The sequence below is a fragment of the Marmota monax genome, unplaced genomic scaffold (genome assembly GCF_021218885.2).
Source record: "Marmota monax isolate L192 unplaced genomic scaffold, Marmota_monax_Labrador192_F-V1.1 WCK01_AAM20220418_F8-fsc00001, whole genome shotgun sequence".
NCBI lineage: Eukaryota > Metazoa > Chordata > Mammalia > Rodentia > Sciuridae > Marmota > Marmota monax.
In genome coordinates this window covers 21,277,436-21,297,808 of record NW_026693777.1, presented here as the reverse complement: position 1 = coordinate 21,297,808, position 20,373 = coordinate 21,277,436, and the positions used below count along the sequence as shown (strand labels likewise).

General features: G+C 39.8%; 1 protein-coding gene across 1 annotated transcript in view; it reads left to right on the top strand.

Annotated features, from left to right (window-relative positions):
• The first annotated feature begins 8,873 nt into the window (after positions 1-8,873).
• The window catches only part of Fntb (farnesyltransferase, CAAX box, beta), a 77,767-nt gene continuing 66,267 nt past the window's right edge, over positions 8,874-20,373 (top strand). Inside the window, exon 1 of the mRNA XM_046461095.1 lies at positions 8,874-9,105. Coding sequence (XP_046317051.1) covers positions 8,962-9,105 — 144 coding nt within the window. The 5' untranslated portion in view covers positions 8,874-8,961. The remainder of the gene's footprint in view (positions 9,106-20,373) is intronic.

Genomic DNA, 20,373 nt, shown 5'->3' with positions numbered 1-20,373 from the left:
AGGGACAATATTTGGCCAGTAGAGTAAAACACTGAGAAAACCTCTTTGTTAATTGAGATTTTTAGCTTTTCGAATATGAGGCAGGAAGTTCTTCCGAATATGGAGGGCTGCCCTAGGCACTGGTATCCAGCTGGCAGAAGTCAAGAGAGAAAATGGAGGATCAGGATCAAATAGAAGGTTTTCAAGGATCCTGCCTAGGGGTGGTGAAGCAAACTTCTTCCAGTCTTCCAACTTCCATTGGCCTAAGTGCAAAGGGACTGCCGGGCAGTTATTTTTCGACTGCAACTCTTTCAATGGAAGAGGAGCAGACCATGGTGGACAATGAGCATTTCTGCTCCATATAAAGGAGGTTCATGGTTCACAGTGGCCCCCAACCTTAGGTGTGCATTAGTGTCACTTGTGGTAACTGGTGTGATGGTACAGCTACCCAGAGGCCTAGACAGAAGGATCTCAAATTCAAGGTCATCCTGGGAAACTTAACAAGACCCTGTCTCAAAGATTTAAAAAGGATGTGTGTGTGTGTGGGCGGGGGGGGGGGGGGGGGGGGGTACTGGAGATGTAGCTTGGTGGTAGAGCACTTCCCTGGAATAAGCAAGGCCCTGGGTTCAATCATCAGTACTGGGGGATAGTGGGGAGCATGTGCCTGGGCCACAGTCCAGACACTGATTCAGTAGGTTGGGGTGGTGCCTAGGGGAAATCTATATTTTTAGTCTTCACTAGTGATACCAAAGCAGAACCAGGCTTTAGAGTCACCAGTGTATTCTGGAGTGTATGCTCTGGCATTGCCTCTCAACAGCTTTAAAAATCACTTTTCAGGGTTGAGTTTAATTTAGCTAGTTTGTTTTGCAGGGCTGGGGAATTTTACTTCGGGCCTCCGGCAGGCTAGGCAAGTGCTTTACAACCTAGTTCCACCCCCAGTCCCTTCTCAGGTTATTCATTGTCAACAATGTTATTTTAGTTGGCTTCAGTTTTGTATCTGCTGATGAAATAAGTTTTCACCATGATAAACCCCAAACAGTACTGAGAGCAAATACTTTTGAGCAGGTTTTCAATAACAGAGTACATATAATGATTAATAACATACTGTGATTTATTTCTTATCATCATATGACACACTAAAATAACTCAGGTGTGTAGAATTGGCAATTTATTGATTTCTGAGAAGTTCACAGTTGTTCTCTGTCCCATATAATCATTATATTTAGAAAGCTCTTCTTTTTGTTTTTGGTGATTACAATTTTTTTTTAATTTTCTTTAAGTGTGCTACCAAAAATAAGAATAAAATAGACTTTCGTGATTTCTAAATTCTAATGTAATCATTTAGAAATTATTACTGGGCTGGAAGTGTATCTTAGTGGCAAAGCACTTGCCTAGTATGAACAAGGCCCTGGGTTCAATACCCAGCACTGCAAAAAAATTTTTTTAAATAAAAAATTACTGGATAACTATTTGAAAACATTGCTAGACCAGTAGGAGTGGTGCAAGCCTGTAATCCTAGCAGTTTGGGAGGCTGGGGCAGGAGGATATTAAGTTCAAAGCCAGCCTCAGCAAGTTAGCAAAGGGCTGGGGATGTGGCTCAGTGGTGAAGTGTCCCTGGACTCAATCCCTGGTACTAATAAAAAAAGGAAATAAAAGAAAATAGTGCTAAATACAAATGTTATATATTAAAAGGTCATCTTAATTAAATATATTAGAATTACTTTCTTCTCCATCTATTCTCACACTGCTTTTTATACATGTATTATGTTCAATTTTTGTTTGTGTGTATATATATATATATATATATATATATATATATATATATATTTCATTTTATATTTAACATATTTATTTATAGTAAGCTATATAATAATAAGCAACTGGGCTGGGGATGTGGCTCAAGCGGTAGCACGTCCGCCTGGCATGCTTGCGGCCCAGGTTCGATCCTCAGCACCACATACAAACAAAGATGTTGTGTCTGCCGAAAAAAACTAAAATAAATAAAGAGAGAGTTTTAAAAAAATAATAATAATAATAATAAGCAACTATATAATTAGTTGCTGTGTTTATTAGATAGTAAGCTCCTGAAGGCTAAAGTTAATGCAATGTTCACTGTCATTATCTTCCACAGTATGTTCCACAAACAAGCATTCAAATATTCATTACAATAGCTGGGCAGAGTAACACATGCCTATAATTCTAGCAACTTGGGAGGCTAAGGCAGGAGGATTGGAAGTTCAAGGCCAGTCTTTTAAGATAGTGAAATCCTATCTTAAAATAAAATAAGAAAGGGCTGAGGATTTGGCTCAGTGGTAAGGTGCCTCTGTTAATCCCCGGTACTGAAACACACACACACACACACACACACACACACTCCCCCCCCCCATTACAGTGACTGGAAATCATACAAACCATTTCACTTATTCAGTGTCGAGTATGAATGAACCACTTCCCCTGCCTTGAGGAAGTGGGGGGAAGACAGAAGGTAAAGAAATAAATACATAAAATAGGAGCTGAGGATGTGGCTCAGTGCACAGTGCTCGCCTAGTATACATGAGGACCTGGCTTCTGGCTTCAGTCCTCAGCTCCACCACAAAAACATAAAACAAACAAAGAAAATAAATAAGACATAAAGTCTGTGATCTGATCGTAAGTATGATGGAGAAAAGTAAAGCAGGAGAGTGGGATCAAGTATTACTGGAGGAAGGAGAGCACTTCAGTTTTACATGGGAAAGTCAGCAAAGACTTCAAGGAAGCTTGACTTAAACTAAAAAACTTGGATAAAAAACCATAAGAAGGGCTGGGGATGTGGCTCAAGCGGTAGCGCGCTGGCCTGGCATGCATGCGGCCCGGGTTCGATCCTTAGCACCACATACAAACAAAGATGTTGTGTCCGCCGAAAACTAAAAAATAAACATTAAAAAATTCTCTCTCTCTCTCTCCTTATCAAAAAAAAAAAAAAAAAAAAAAAAAGAAGAGGCCAGGGAAGTGGTGGGGCACCTTGTTATTTTAACTTTGACTTTGACTCAGTGAGATAAGGTTTTGAGGGAAAGGGTGACTTTTCTTACATTTAACAAGGTTCAGTTTTGTCTCAGTCCTTTCCAGCTACTAGAACAGAATACCATAAACTAGGTAGCTTATAAGCAAGAGACATGTATTTCTTGTCATTCTGGAGACCGGGAAATCCAAGATCAAGGTGCCTGCAGATTCAGTATCTCATTTATTTCATGTAGGTCTACTTCCTGGTTCATAGAGGGTATCTTCTCTCTGTGTCCCCACATGAAGGAAGAGGATGAGGGGTTCTCTGGGGATCTCTTTTTATAAGAGCACTAATCCCATTCATGAGCCACGCCCCCCATAACCTAATCATTTACCAAAGGCTCTCCTTCTTTTCTTTTTAATTTATTTAAAAGGATTTTTTTGTAGTTGTAGATAGACAGGATGCCTTTATTTTATTTGTTTATTTTTATTTAAAAAAAATCTGCAGTTGGACCAAATGCCTTTATTTTATTTGTTAATTTTTATGTGGTGCTGAGGATTGAACCCAGTGCCTCAAGCATGCTAGGCAAGCACTTTGTCACTGAGCTACAGCCCCAACCCAGTGCTCTCCTTCTTATACTTTCACATTGGGGATTAGGTTTCAACATGAATTTGTGTGTTGCAGGGGGACACAATCACTGAATGTATATCAAGTTTGCAGTACGAGCCAGGCATCACACCTGGGTGGCTCACACATGTAATCCCAACACCTCAGGATGCTGAGGCAAGAAGATCACAATTTTGAGGCCAGCCTCAGCAATTTAGTGAGAGTCTGTTTCAAAATAAAAATAAAAAGGGCTGGAAATGGAACTTAAGTGATGAAGTGCCCCTTGGTTCAATCTGCCAGTACTTCTCCCAAAAAAAGCTGGTATTAAGGCTTGGGGGAGAAGAGTGAAAACAGGGGGGAAATAGAGATTAGTGTAAGGATCCAAATAACAGATGATGGTGGCTTGGGCCAGGACATTGGCAGTGGAATTGGTAGGCAGTGCTCAGATGCCAGATACATTTTGAATAGCATTTTTTGGGTTGTAAGAGAAGGGGTATTAGTAATGGCTCCAAGGCATTTAAGAGTAACTAGAAGGATGGAGTTACAGCAACTCAAGTGGGGCAGACTTGAGTGCACAGGTTTGGAAAGGAAGCCAGTAGCTCTATTGTAGATAATGTTAAGTTTGAGATGCCTATAAGATAATCTAAGTGGAAATGCAAAGAGGCATATGAAACGAAGGCTGGAGTTCAGGATAGAGATCCAGACAGAAGATATAAATAGGGAGTTTTCAACCTACTGTTGGTATTTAACACACTAAGACTGCCTGAGCTCACAGGTCAGTGAGGGTAGCCAGAAAAGTTCAAGGACTGAATCCTAGGACACTCCAAAGTCTAGACATGAGAGGAAACCCAGTACAAAGCAACAAGCAGAAAGTATTTTGAGGAGGGAGTGAGCGATTGTGCAAATGCTTCTGGGAAATCAAGCAGGAAGGCTTGAGATGGGTGACTGAGAACTGACGCTTGGATTTAGCAATATGGAATTTAGTGGAGACTTGACAAGAACTGATTAAGAAGCCAGATTAGAATGGGTTCAAGAGAGAGTTGGAGGTAAGGAATTGGGAACAACAGTAGGGGAAACTCTCTCAAGAACTTTTGCTCTGAAAGTAAAGTAGTAATGTGGAGATGCCTAAAGAAGTAGTGGAATCAAGTGTTACAAATACCTGTCCAATCCAGGCAAGGTGGCACACACCTGTAATCCCAGTGACTTGGGAAACTGAGGCAGGAGGATCACAAACTAAAGACCAGCCTTGGCAATTTAGTGAGCCCCTGTCTCAAAATGAAAAATAAAAAAGGGATGAGGATTTATCTCAGTGAATAGGGGGAGGCTGAAGGGCGGGGGGATGCCCCCATTCTGCTCCCCAGCCTCCACAGGGCTTGGTGTCACTTGCCTATAGTTCTAGCTACTCCTAAGGCTGAGGCAGGAGGATGGCTTGAGCCCAGGAGTTTTCTGGGCAAAGATCCCATCTCCTTCAACCAAAAAAAAAAACCTTCCCAAGAATGGAGAAATAGCATGTTTGGGGAGGATGGGCACCATCAGAGAGAAAATTTGGTTTTCAGAGAGGCAAGGGAGATTGGCTGTGCTATGCTTTTGACTGGGATGTGAGGAAAGCAGGAGGGGCTGCCCCAGGTAGGAGCTGGGTCAGTCATTCCATCCAGAGGAAGAAGAGGCCACAATCAGAGTTGAAGGGCCACAATGGCGACAGGAAAGCAAATGTGGGGGAGGAAATTAATTACCTAGCAGGATAATAGATGAGTTCTTTGCATTCTCCAAGTGTTCTGGTATGTATTATTACACAATTTCACAAGATATTAAAAGAAACAATTCATTTTTGACACAGGATTCTGTAATGTAGGCAGAGCAGTTTTGAAGCCTATTCTCTGTTCCTGCACTAGTGTCAGAAGCGACCCCCTACTGGTTCATTTGGATCACTATTTTTTTTTCTTGTTTTCTTGATCTTGGAAGTACAAAGTAGCAATGTCCACATTATATTACTCTTAAGGAAATACCTACAATTCACAGTTAAATTTAGAAAAATAATGTCAGGCATTTGAGTAAAATAAACTCAAACCATCTGCAGTTCAATCTGGAGTTGGTATTAATTATCATTCTAAGAATTTCCCCTCTTAAGTACATCACTGTCTGCAGCACCCCCAAGACTGATGTATATTGTGATTCTTGGATAAGTGATTTTATTAAATCCAGAGAAAGGACAACTGGCAGTCCATTGCTGATCCAAGGCTGAATGATCTTGATTCTTACACAGAGTACAAACTCCTTATATTTTTCTTTATTGGTTTCACTTGATTTTTTATTGTTAGTGGGTTTCCTCTGCCTGGATTGTTCCCTCATCCTGGGCCAGTTAACTAATTTCCTCATCAGAGTCTCTCCAGCTCTTCTGGACTGCCTTAGATCTCCCCTGCTATGTAATCTTTCAACACATGTGCTTTCGGCCTCCTGCCATTTTCCCCAACTGTAATGAAACAAGCAATTCTGCAATTATTGTTTAATGTCTGTTTTGGTAAAATCACGAGACTCATAAGGTCAGAGACTGTGTCTTGTTTATTTGCCACTGTTTCCTTAAGCACTTAGCTCAGTGCTCAGCATACGACCAATACTCAATAGGCATTTATTGAATGAATAAACACGATCCTGCAGGAGACTCTTACTAGGCTCCTGTTGACATCTTTTGGATTCCACTACAGAGGAAACTGCATTTCAGAAATGGATTCTATTTATAAAATATAATTGGAAATTGCTTTAGGTGCACCTGAAACAGATGCAATAATTTGTTAAAAAAAATCATTCCAACTATTCTTTCAATAGTACAATCTATAGGATCGAAATGTTAAGTTTTTGGCCTCCTTACCCCCGCCCCCAATACTGAGAATTGAGTGTAAGGCCTCTTGTATGCCAGGCAAGTACTCCATCACTGAGCTATATCCCTGGCCCTTTTTAAATTTTATTTATTTTTTTAAAATAGACCTTTTATTATTATTTCTTTTTTCTTTTTTGTGGGACTGGGGATTGAACCCAGAGCTTTGTGCATGTTAGGCAAGCACTCTACCAGCTGAGCTATATCCCCAGCCCCTTTAAATTTTATTTTGAGACAGATTCTCACTAAACTGCCCAGGCTGGCCTTGAACTTCTCATTCTCCTGCCTCAGCCTCCTGAATAGCTGGGATTAGAGGCACTTGCCATTCCCCCTGGCAAGTTTCTAGCTCTTAAACAAAGCAAATCTTTACAAAGAAGAACTTACTGGAATTGTTTTTCAAAGCAGAACCAAGGAAGATAAAATAAGATGCCAATACAAAGGGAAGTATAATAAGACCATTTCACACTGCACAGCCAGATCCGTGATCCTAACCCACAGTCCCACTTATTCTCAGACATGGTAACATTTTGGTGCCATAGGTCTCAACTCAGCAAAAGTACCACCAGATGATATGGGCTTGTGATGGGTTTGTGATAGTGTTTGCCCATATGAAGTCTTTATGCCATCCAGCCTCATCCTTGGAATCCTTCCGAGTACTTTTACTTATCACCAGAGACAACCAGTTGTGAAATATTATATTGGCCTATATTCTCTGGATTCTAGACATATGACTTGGAGTCAAGTGGGAAGACAGTAAAGTGCTCTGAGCAGGAAATAATTTTTGTCTATCTGGACCATCTGTTTCTGAATATATATACATACATTTATATATGTGCATATGTATACACAAATACATAAATATATATACATACACATACATAGCATGAGGAGTAAACCTAGGGCCTTGCACAAACTAAGCACATATTCTACCACTGAGCAACACTCCCAGCCCTTGAAACTTTCTAATCTTCTCCCACAACCCCTATTCCAAATAATTTGATCTCTTAGGTGTTATATTTTGGCATATTTGTTTTTTGCTTTTGCAGAACTGGGACTTGAACTGAGGAGCAGCAGACCACTAATTTATACCTGCAGCCCTTGTTATTTCTTATTTTGGGACAGGGTCTCACTAAGTTGGCCAGGCTGGTCTTTAACTTGTGATCCTGTAGAATAGCTGGGATGTTGTAATCCTTTTCATATAGGCCCTGAAAAAGATTCTTTTGCTGTTCAAAGGCAACATTGATTTCCTAACATCACTACTTTATCATTGCTTTTAATGGGAGCATATATGATGATTAAGCCCACTCAATAAGAACTTCTTTTGTTTTGGTATTTTCAGATTAACTATCAGAATTAATACAAGGATACTATACAGGTATATTTCTGGGATGAACCCTCAAACTTATGCTTCCTTCTTCAGGCTTTTCTCATTTTGTTCTTTTGAATGGCTCCTCATCATCTCTTCAGGTCTCAGCTTAAATGCTGTACTCACAGAGGCTTGGCCTGACTATCCAATCTTATTTATTTAAAAAAATTTTTTTTGTAGTTGTAGATGAATAGTATGCCTTTATTTTGTTTTTATTTTTATGTGGTGCTGAACATAGAATCCAGTGCCTCATGCATGCTAGGCAAGCACTCTGCCACTGAGCTATAGTCCCAGCCCCCAATCTAATTAATTGGGCTCCTACACTCTTAGTCTCTCTTATAGATTCTTTTATTTTTCTTCATACCATTTTTATAGGTCATATATTTGCGTTCACTCATTTAGTTCTATTTCTTTAAAATGTAAGGTTCCCAAGGGCAGGGACCTTGTTCATTTTGTTCACTTTTGTATTTCTCAGCTCCTTGAACAATCCTTTACATGTAGTGGATACTCCATAAACATTTGTTGACTGAATGAGTATTTCTTTGATTGTTTCATTTATGCTTGTTCTATCACATTTTCGTTCTTACAATTGCACTGTTACTCCCAAGGGGGGAGGAGAAAATTACAATGCCCCTTCCTTCCATCACTGGGTACTGAGGATAGCAAATTCTGCTCATTTGCTAAGAAGCTATTGGCTTCTCTTGGGAAACTGTCAAAGACCCAAAGGTGCACAATTATTCTACTAGTAATAGCGTGACTGCGGCAATCAAGAGAGCTGTCAGAAAAGGTTTTAAAGTTACATTCATTGGATTCTTGGGCACCCCAAACTGTACACTAGTGAATTACAGAATAAGCAGAATGCTGAAGTTTTTTTAAAATTTGCATAACGAACCAAGGCATCTTACACCATCTGTAATTCAGATGTACACAGCCTTCGCTCCAGGAAGCTGAGTTCCTGCAGCAACCTATCTGCCCAATGGGGGGCGGCAGCATCTTAGTAACTCACTCCCTGAAGATGTGTAGGTGGGAGGAGAGATTCGCGTTCAAAATCTTTTTGACTCTACCCACACTCCGTAGCGCCTTAGCCCGCTCGAGTTTCAATGCGCGTTGTTGCTGGACGAAGCGGAGTCCTATACACCGCCCGCTGCTCTCCTGATCATGGCTTCTCCGAGTTCCTTCACCTACTATTGCCCTCCATCTTCCTCCCCTGTCTGGTCAGAACCGCTGTACAGTCTGAGGCCCGAGCACGCGCGGGAGCGGTTGCAGGACGACTCGGTGGAAACAGTCACGTCCATAGAACAGGTGAGGTGGCAGGACTGGGCGAGGCGCCCGCGCGGGGCCTTCTGGGAGCGGCAGTCCCATCCGCCGGGCTGCCGGGGTGCGGAACTCAGCGCGGAACTACGCCTCCCACAGTGCACCGCGGCGCTCTCTGTGGCATGCTCTGGGCGCCCAGGCTGGGGCTTCCGAGTGCAGCGTTTGTGGGGCCGTATTGGGTAGGGGTCGTTGTCAGAGTTGAGGTTAGGAGAGAAGATGGACCCGGGTCTTCTCTTCCTCAGAGAGCGGAGAGAACCTGTTCTATGCCTGGAGCCCTCAACAGCTCGGGCGGATCAGTCCACTTCATTCTGTGGGGACGTCGGGAGGTTCAGGGACAGTGCACTTTCCTCCACCTGCTTGCAATTTCGGGACGCCGAGAGGACCGAACGGCCAGACTGTGTTCAGGCCATCCCATAATCTGTTAGTTTCTGACGGCCGTGCCAGGTTGGGGCCTGCCTCGTGATGGGCATTTTGGTGCCTATTTGGGCACCAGTTATGTACATGTTGGACACAATATTAAACGCTGGAAATACAGAGAAATAAAATAGTTTTTGACCAGGAACCTGGTTGGGAAGACAGGCAGGAAAACAACAGTTTGGAAGGTGCTAAAATAAAATACGAATTTTGAACTATTTTTCATTCACTAAGGCCTAGAGATAGAATCGAAACTTATAATTTTGAAAAGTGGGAAACTGTAGTGAACTACAGTTTCATTTTTTTTTCTCATTCCCAAACTGGAATTGTTCCCAAATTTGTTGTAGAGCTGTTTAACCATCTGTTACTAGGAGGAGTGGTCAGGATGATTCTTTTTAGCACTAACAAATAAACATCCTGCTGCTTACTAAAATAAGATATCTTAGTAAGATCAGTCCCCACGCTTATTAATCTTGAACGGAACTGCTTTGTTTTTCATACCTGAATCTGGGTGCCTCTATGTAGGCAAAATTAGTAGCAGTAATTAGGACTTTATATATAACTATACATTTATAACAAAACAAGGGCTTGAATGCATGGTTATATGTTTAATAGCGGAGGGAATATTTCATGCTTTATGAATTTAATGAGTAGTAAAGGAAACCCTTACCTTTTAAACGTAGCTCCTCAGGTTAGTTAGTTCACCAGTGTATCCTACAAAAGTCTTTTGCAAAGGAGCACAAAGACATCTCCCATCAGGGAAAAACCTACAGGATCTTTGCAGTGTTCCTAAGTGATGAATTGTTGAGTTGATTCAGGACAATTCTGTTTTCTTTTGATTTGACTTTAGACTATGAGATTATCTTTTCTTTTTCTTTTTTGCCTTCTCATCCCTGATGTTATTCTTTATGTAGTTAACTGAATTGACCTAGAAGATAAGCTAGGGGAGAAAAGGAAATCAGAAGTTGGTCTGTTAATTAAGAGGCCAATGTAGAGACTTCTATGGGTTGAGAAGCAAATTAAAAACAGGGACGTGATAAGGAGTTTTTCTGATCTGCTCTTTCTCTGTTTTATATACTGCTACACCCCATTCCCCCCTGGTAAATTGCTGAAGTTCCTACCTGCTTAGTCCTACGTGGAAAACACCAACAAAAATAAGCAGGAAAACAGTAGACACAGTGAGCAATGCAAAAATGGATATAAGGTCCTTCATCTTCAAAAGACTAGGCCAAGGCCAGGGCTGAGAAAGGATGCTAGGTCCTGATATGTTATTATAGAGCATCTTTCAGACATGGGCCTAAAGATATGATAGGTAGTATAGCATCTTATATTTCTTTTCCATGTCATAATTAGCTCACATTTTAGGTTTTAGATGATTAGTTGCAGTTAGTAGAAAGAAATGTGGTATCTCATTCTGTGGCTTTCTCAGTGTTTTAATAATCATGATAGCAACCATTTATTTGGTCCCAGCACTGTAATAAATGTTCTCTGTACATTGTATCATTCATTGCAGATGAGAATACTGAGGTTAGAGAAGTACCAGATTGGTAAGTTAATGATGATACATTCATCAGAAACAGCAACCTTGTTAGGGTATCCTACCATTGTTTACAGAGGATGCTCTTATTCTTTTGGTTTTGACTGAAGCCTCCATATATTCACAGGGATTTACTGACTGCTCAGTTTTGTGCCATTGTAAAAAAAACAAATGCTGGGCTGGGGTTGTGGCTCAGTGGTAGGGCACTTGCCTAGCACATGCAAGGGCCTGGATTCGATCCTCAGACCACATAAAAATAAATAAATTGTGTTCAACTACAACTAAAAAAAAAATAAATGTTAAAAAAAAAAAACAAAAAAACAAATGCTTGTCATTTCCTTTCTGATTATCAGGAGACTTTTATTTATTTGGAAGAACCCTTTGCTGGGGGTCCTCTGTTCCATTCATTTTTTAAAAAATATTTTTTTAGTTGTAAATGGTTTTTTTATTCTATTTATTTATTCATATGTGGTGCTGAGGATCGAACCCAGGGCTTCACACATGCCAGGCAAGTGCTCTACCACTGAGCCACAATTCCAGCCCCTCTATTCATTCTTTTAACAAATATTTGATGGACTTTTATGTGTTAGGCTCTGTTCTAGGCACTTGACATAAGTCAGTGAACAGAGGAGATTGATTTGATGTTTTTAGGAAACTTGTTCCAGATCAGGGAGGTGTCAATTAAAGAAAAAATATAGGTCTGGAGGTGTAATTTAGTGGTAGAGTGCTTCCCTGGCATGCACGAGGCCCTGGGCTAATCCCCAACTTTACCACCACAAAATTAATTAATTAGTTTATTTAAAAAATAATAATAAATAATTAGACATGCTGTGGAGATCAATAAGGAGGAAAACAAGAGGTATTCTTGGAATGGTGAAAGATAAAACTGATGTTACATTTGAACTGAGATCTGAAGTACATGAGGGAATAAATTATGCATGGATCTGGCAAAAGAACCTTCTGAGGAGAGAGCAGCAAGTGCAAAAGTCCCGAGGCAGGAGAGAGCAAGAGAGGAGATGGGATCGCACAGAACCTGATTGGCTGTTTATAAGTATTTTAAAACTGGGAAACCACTTGGCTAGATAGTGTTTATTTATCTCCTAGATTCACTCGGTGCTTTTCCACGCAGCTCGTGGGGTACATCAGATTCCCTTGCCTAGTGCTGCTGGTTGTTTTGGGACATGGAAATATTGCTAGGAGGTGAGAAATAGGGAGAAGAATACAGTGTATTTCTTCTCTCCTGCAGGGTTGTGTGGGCTAGAGTTTCTCTAGACTGAAGGTCACATCTCTCAGATATCTTTTCTGTAGAGCTCCCTGTCTCCCTTTCCACTCCTTTCCTTCACACCTTCAGGTCTAGAAGGGTTCAAGTGCCCTGGAGTTCCCCTGCTCCAGATGCTGTATTCGCCTTTGTGGGTTCTCTACATCTGCCCACACCTTTTTAAATAGTTCCTATGTAAACTCTCCTGGATTCACCTACTTTGTGCCATCTGTTTCCTGCCAGGACTCAATGATCCATGATCAGAGCAGATAGTGGAGAGGTGAGGGTGGATGCGGGGAAACCAGTTAGGAGGCTATTGCAATATCCTGGGTGAGGTGATGACAGCTTAGCTCACGGTGACGGTCATGGAGGTAATGAGGAATGGTAGTTTTTGACCGTCTCTCCCTTGACAAGTGTTTTGTGGTGGATATGATGCGGGGAGGGCCTTTCATGACTCCAGAAACAGAAACAAGATGCATTGTGTTGTTAGAGCTTACCTTCTGTATTGTGCATCTGGAGTCACTCCATTGCAAACACTGATTCAGGCCAGTAGGTTAATGCTGGTAGTCTCTGTGATAGCAGTCTTGCCAAGATGGTTGTTTACAATAGACACTACTCCTGTTTTTCTTTTAGTTTGCCCTTGAACAGGGGCCAAACCTTCCTCCACTTGAAATGACACAATGTCATTAGACAGCATTCAGTCAAGTGACAATCAACTCTGAGGGGACAATAAAAGAGTTATTAGTCTTGGTTCCTATTCTCAAAATTTTTTTCTCTCAGAAAAAAAAGGATGCCTGAATCAATTACAGAGTGCTGGTTATTACTGCATTGCCTGGGAAATGGAAGAGCGCTCTGTGGCCTGAGAAGATCCGGATGACTTTGTGGAGAATGTGGAACTGTGGTTGGGCACTACAGGGTGGAGTTGGGGGAACCATTCCATTAGAATGACCCCGTAGCGGGGAAGACTCAGGCTTGACGGGGCACAACAAGGATGATGGCCTACCCAGAATGGAGAGTGCAGGTCAGATATGGTAGGAAATGAGGCACGCTGGAGGGGTGTTGAGAGCAGGTTGGTTTCAAGTGGTGGGCAGTAGGCTATCGTGGCCAAGGATCAGAAAGTTCCAGGAGAGAATCCTGGATTCCTGCTGTATACTTGCCTCATGGTATAGTCTCTGCAAGATTAGTAAATGGAGATGGAACAATTTACTCAATATGATTAAACTTCCCAGTTTTTTTATGCCTCTGATAGAAGAAACTAGAGCTTGGCTTGGTGAAGTGCTCATTGGGCTAGCTATGTGAATCAATTTAATTTTATTTTATTTAAAAAAATTTTTTTAGTTGTAGATGAACACAATTCCTTTATTTTGTTTATTTTTATGTGGTACTGAGGATCAAACCCACTGCTTCAGACATGCTAGGCAAATGCTCTACCACTGAACTATAACCCCAGCACTTCAACTTTATTTTTATTAAAATTCAGTACATACCATATTGTCCAACTATAAGGCAGTCTTAGATATCAGATTTCCCTATGAAAAAGTCCCCAAAAGTTTTTTTGGTCAAGTTGAAGATACTTGGACTTTAAGGCATGTTAGTGAACAAATCAAAAGCCTACTGATAGAATTATGTTTAAATTTACGTACCTTGGGGCTAGGGATGTAGCTCAGTTGTAGAACATTTACTTAGCATGTGAGAGACCCTAGGTTTCATCCCTAGCATTGTAACACTAAATAACCAAATAAATGTACCTATACCATTTAAAAATCATGTACTTGCTAGGGATGTAGGTCAGTGATAGAGCACTTGCCCACCATGTTAGAGGCCCTTGGGCTTGATCCACAGCACTGTAAATAAATAAATAGATAAAATCATATACTTTATAAAGTAACACTAGTTTAGAAATATTGGTTTCTCTTCTATTATTCATAAAATGTCTTCAAACTTTTTATATCTTTTTTTTTTTTTTAAACATCTCTAGCCCACCTACCACTTTTTATTTCTTTTCATTTTTCAATACTGGGGATTGAACCCAGGGACACTCTACCACTGAGCTACAACCCATTCCTTTTTATTTTTTGAGAAAGGTTCTTGCTAGGTTATCCAGGCTCATTTCAAACTTGTGATCCTCTTGCCTGGGCTTCCTGTATAGCTGGGATTACAGACTTTCACCACTATGCCCAGTTTTCACATGTGTCTTTGACCTCAGTATTTTAATCATCACTGGAACCACTTTTTTGAGTAAGCCAATATGGTTTTCTAGAGCACATATTCAGTTCCTTGAGATATGTCCTTTTTGAATATGAGTAGGATAATTATCATTGAATATTTTATTCCAAGTTACAAGTATCCACTTGTATAACATTAGAATTGTTTTTCACGATGTGACCAGTTGGTGCATATTATGAGCATCACAACTTAATCATTTTGTTACTTTTTTAAATGTTCTTTGACAACTGGGCTTGGTGGCACACACCTGTAAATCCTGGGAAAGCTGGGAAGGCTGAGGCAGGAGATCACAAATTTGAGGCGGGGTCTCAGTGACTTACTGAGACCCCGCCTCAAAATAAAAAAAAGGCTGGGGATCAAAATGGTAGAGTGCCACTGGATTCAATTCCCAGTAGTTAAAAAACAAAGAAAGATAACGAGGCTGAGTATCTCATAGGTAGAGCGCCTGCCTTGCATGTGTGAGGCACTGGGTTCTATCCTCAGCACCACATAAAAATAAATAAGGATATTGTGTCCAACTACAACTAAAAAAAAAAAAAAAAAAAAAATTAAAAAAAAAGATAATGAAAGGCTAGTTCAAATTGGTAACTTACACATGGAAGTGCGAATTTACTGGAATAAATGCAAATTTGGTATATAATTTGTCTTCTTTCACTAATACCATTAACCAAGGCTGCCCAAACTAGACCTTGTCTGAGGTTGTTTTAGGCTACTGCTTCATCCTCAAGTGGTGTTTTTTATTCAAAATAAGGACAATGAAAGAGCTCCCTACAGCAAGAAATACTTTTGTAAGTATTTGATTATAAAGTGAATCGTTTTTTCTGAGGGATAAAATTTTTTAGGAAGAATCTTGCTTTGTATTTATCATATTAATGATTCTTTTATCACTTTTAAGCAAAAGTCTGGATTTCAGGCAGCAGATCTGCTTTCTGGATTGGTCCTCCCCTGGGAGAGAGGTAGAGATGTATGGGGAAGGGAAGTGATGGTCCACAACAGGAGAGTTGGTGCATCCTGTTGTCTCTAGACAGAAACTATGAGAGAGGAAGTACCAAATGCATTTATTGGTTTTTACCACTTGTTGGTGAATAGAAATTATTCTATGCTCCTATTGATTGGATTTCCAGGGGAAAAAAATGAGACATCTTTTAAGCAAAGTTGTCAAGAATGTAGGCAGATGGTTACATTTTCATTTATTTTTTGCCATGACGTGTAAATCCGAGGGACATCAGTGCAGACACTTAATCTCTGGCCTCTAGAATCTAACACAGTCTGTCCATTATTAAAATGCACAAACTGATACGACAACCGAGTTCTGCTTCCTCACAAGTTGAAGTTTGAACATTAGAGAAGCACGCAGAGGCAAGCATATAAAGCAGGATTTATTTAAAAAGGGGTAACATAGACTTCTCCCAGGAGGGAGAAGGGGGCCATAGCTAGTATCCTGGTATCCCCCCAAGAGAGGTGTTCTGCCCTTTTTATATCTCCTAGGCTTCCTTTGCTTTCCCGACCTCTTCCCTAATCTTTCTCCTTCCTGTGTACCTGACTAGGCCCAGGAATGCTCGGTGGGAGAGCCAAAAGGTGGGAAACAGGTGGGCTGAAGGGGAAAGGGCAGGATGGAGCAGCCTAGGACACTTTAATTAACAACTTTATGGCTCCCAGTAGGGAGGGCTAATTCCTGGGACCGGTTACCTTAGCAACAGGTTGGAGCAGGGCAGTTTCTTGATAAGGGTGGAGGAAGGGCGCTGAAGGAATTAACATTTCAGTCTCTCAAGGGACTGTCTCCTACTTTCCCAACTCACTCAAAATTGGCCTCCTTGATCCCACCTGACTCAGTTTACCTATCTATACTAATTCAAACTTCAAAACCTGTCTAATTCAAACTTCAAAACTAGTACACACATTCAAATATATTGTATATATGTGTGTACATATATAAATATGTATTTGAGCTTACATTATGTACTTTAAACATATGCGATTATAGTATTTACACACACACACACACATACACACACAGAGTTAAGTAAACCTAATAACACTCTGTACACAGGATGACCTACCCCATGCCCTGTCAAGCAGTATAAACTTCTTCCAAATTAATAAACTTTAATTCTGAATTCTTGTATCCCATTTTTGCTATATACTAAGTGATCAGTTACTTCATAGCTGGAGGAGGTGAGAGATGTATTATTAGTATTAACATTTGTGGTGTTATTCATTAAATTGGTTTGTATAGGTTGACCTGAGAACCTATCAGGTCAGGCAGGAATCTTTTTCTCTTTTGTTAGGGATATATTCCAGACACCTAGAACATAAAGGAAAGATGAGAAAGTGTTGAAAATATTTCTTTGTACTTTCTCTAGTAGTTTATTGTGAAATTTCCAATATAGCAGTTGGAAGAATTTTACAATTTTCCATTGTTTTGATGGAAAAACAAATGACATCTAAACAGTGGACTTATCACGCTGCACTTTGGGGGCATAGCTTTTTTTTTTTTTTTTAAATGTTTATTTATTTTTATGTAGATGGACACAACACAATGCCTTTATTTTTATGTGGTGCTGAGTGTGCCTGTGCTAGCTAGCTAGGCTAGTGCTCAAAGGCTGAGCCACAATCCCAGCCCCAGGGCACAGCTTTTTTGTGTGTGGGGACCTGCTTGTCTGTGTGGTATGAGTCAGGAAGCATCACTGAACTAAGTACTTGGAAATCCTTTTGTTCCTCTAAGATTTTTTTTTTTTTTTTGGTGCTGGGGGCCTTGTGTATGCTTAGTGCTCTACCAACTGAGCTATATCCCCAGCCCCTCCTCTAAGAAATTTTTTAAAAAATATTCATTTTTTTGGTTATAGTGGACACAATAACTTTATTTTATTTTATGTGGTGCTGAGAATTGAATCCAGTGCCTCATGCATGCCAGGCAAGTGCTCTGCCTCTGAGCCACAACCCCAGCCCCCTTCTAAGAAATTTTTAATGAACAAAAATAAATAATGATGTAATTAACAGCCATTTTTGTGTAACCTAGAATTAACTGTTGTTAACTTTTCTTTTTTTCCTCCTTCTGGGTGTTTGTTTAAAGGAAACAAAACAGAAAACAGCCAGAGTTTCCTTTAACCATATCCACAGTTCAGTTTGCCTTCCTGCCCACAGCATCTAGTTCTATCATGAGTTGGATGTGTTAATTCTTCCACTTCTTCACTTTCCATCCTTTGGGGAATGCATAAACAAGTGTATTATTTAAAAAAAAAAAGTTTATGTAAATTATCATACTCTCCCATCTTGTTTTTTTTTTTCATTTAACATTTTTTTTTTTAATCTCAATAGTATGCATATCTACTGTTAAAGATAATTTTCAGAAAAGGTGAAATTATGACTCATACAGATAGGAATGAACATGTGTTAAAATTTTTATTTTACTCATGTATGAAGGAACCAGGCAGATACTATGGCCAGTTCAAACAGTCAGAAAGCAAATTTGTATAGAGTAAAGAAATTGAGTTTCGAATAGGAGCAAAACAGGCTTTTCCATCGAGGAGAGGAAAAACTAGTGAAAATGGTAGGACAAGACAGTGTGCATATCTATCAGTAACCTACACACAACTCAGAATTCAAAGACAATGCATGATTTTCCATTGAAATACAAAAATTTTTATACATGACTATGCAATATTCCCATTGATGAGTCCAGAGTTCTTCTTTTCTTATAGGGTGGGGCAGAGAAATAGAGATCTCTTTTAGAGATGTAAATTTCCCTTACAAAAGGGTAACTTCTGTTCTGTTTTCAGAGCTTGTGTCTGCTCTTTCTTAAAATAATCAGCTCAAAATAATCCTATACTAAAGAGGATTATTTTGGACTGATGTATTCTGTTCTCCTACAGTCTTATTTTGGGATGCCATATTCTGATCCCCTGCATCTCCCAAACATTAGGTTATTTGTTCAAATAAATGTTTTATTTCTTAAACATCAAAACTATTCATTGAGTGGAAGCAGTGCTTGCCTGGTATGCAGGAAACCTTTGGTTTGATCTTCAGAACCACCAGGGGTGGGGGTGGGGGGCCCTTTAAGAAAAAAGGAAAAAAAAAGTTATTTATCTTTGTTTATTCTTTGCTAGTTGAGAAGAAATGTTTGGTGAGTATTAAAAAAAAATAAGAAGAAGTAATTATGAATGAAAAAGGAACCATTTGAAGTAAAATCCCATGCATCAACTTCTGAATTAAAATTTAGTGACTTTTACTACTGCTAAAAACCTTTGATCTATCAAACATTAGCATCATCAGAATTCTCTGGAAGGCTCGTTAAAAACAGTTGAGTGGCTGAGCCCCTGTGGCTCACGCCTGTAATCTCAGTAACAGGAAGATCACAAATTTGAAGCCAGCCTCAGAAACTTAGCAAGGCCCTAAACAACTTAGTGAGACCCTGTCTCAAAATAAAAAGTAAAAAAAGACTGAGGTATAACTCAGTGGTAAAGCACTATTTGGTTCAATTCTCAGCACCCCAAACAAACAAACGAAAAATAGTTGAGTGGACCCCATACCTATAGGTTCTGATATTTTATTCTGCGCCTACCTGAGAATGCCTGAGAACTTACATTTCTAATAAGTATAGCTAGTTCTCAGTGAATCTGCTCCTGGGCTATGTTATTTTTTTGTTGTTTGTTTTGTGGTGCTAGGGATGGAAACTGAGCCTTGCTCCTGCTAGGCAAGTGCTCTACCACTGAGCTTTTCCCCAGCCTCTGGGTTACTAGTTTTCTAGCACTGCTCCGGTGGGGAGGTCCTCTCTCTCTCTCTGCTCTTCAATGTGCTTTTGTTTAACTAGTGTGGGTGAGCACAAAGCAAGCTCCTCAGAGGCAGGAATCTTTTTCTCTTTTGTTAGGGATATATTCCAGACACCTAGAACATAAAGGAAAGATGAGAAAGTGTTGAAAATATTTCTTTGTACTTTTTCTAGTAGTTTATTGTGAAATTTCCAATATAGCAGTTGGAAGAATTTTACAATGAATAAGCAGTTTACTCATCATCTAGATTCTTTTGTTAACATTCTGCTGTATTTTTTTTAAAAATCACGCATTATTCATTTGTTCATTTCCATATCCTATATTTTTCTTTGGTGCTGAGGTCCTAAAGGACAGTAAACACATGTCCTGCACTGAGCTGCACCTCCAACCTCTAGCCATCCTTTCTTTTTTATTTTTATTTTTTGGTACTGGGAATTGAACTCAGGGGCACTTGACCACTGAGCTACATCCCCAGCCCTATTTTATATTTTATTTACAGACAGGGTCTCACTGAGTTGCTTAGTGCCACGCTTTTGCTGAGGCTGGCTTTGAACTCGAAATCTTTCTGCCTCAGCCTCCCAATCTACTGGGATCCATATTTTCTTAATGAATTGTAGATATCAATGTATTGTTCCCTAAATATTTCAATATGCATGTCCTTAATTAAAATTTGATATTTGTCTACAGTTCTTTTTCTTTCAAGATAAAGTTCAGAAACAATAAGATCTGAATATCCTAAGTATACATATAAACCTTTATGAAGATAGGGAACATCACCATCACTCCAGAACATTTCTTCATGCTTCTTCTCAATTGGCCGACTCCTATCCTCTTCTGGGCATCTAGTGTCTGATTTTTTTTAATAGGTTTGTTTTGCCTTTTCTAGAAGTTTAAGTAAATGAGGTCATACAGTATGTGTTCTTTTGTGTAAGGCATCTTTCATACAGCATGTTTATAAGGTTCATTCACATTGTTCTGTGCTTCAGTAATTGTCCCTTTTAAAAGGCTGAATGGTATTTTTATTTTTTTAATCATCAGTGGACTTTTATTTA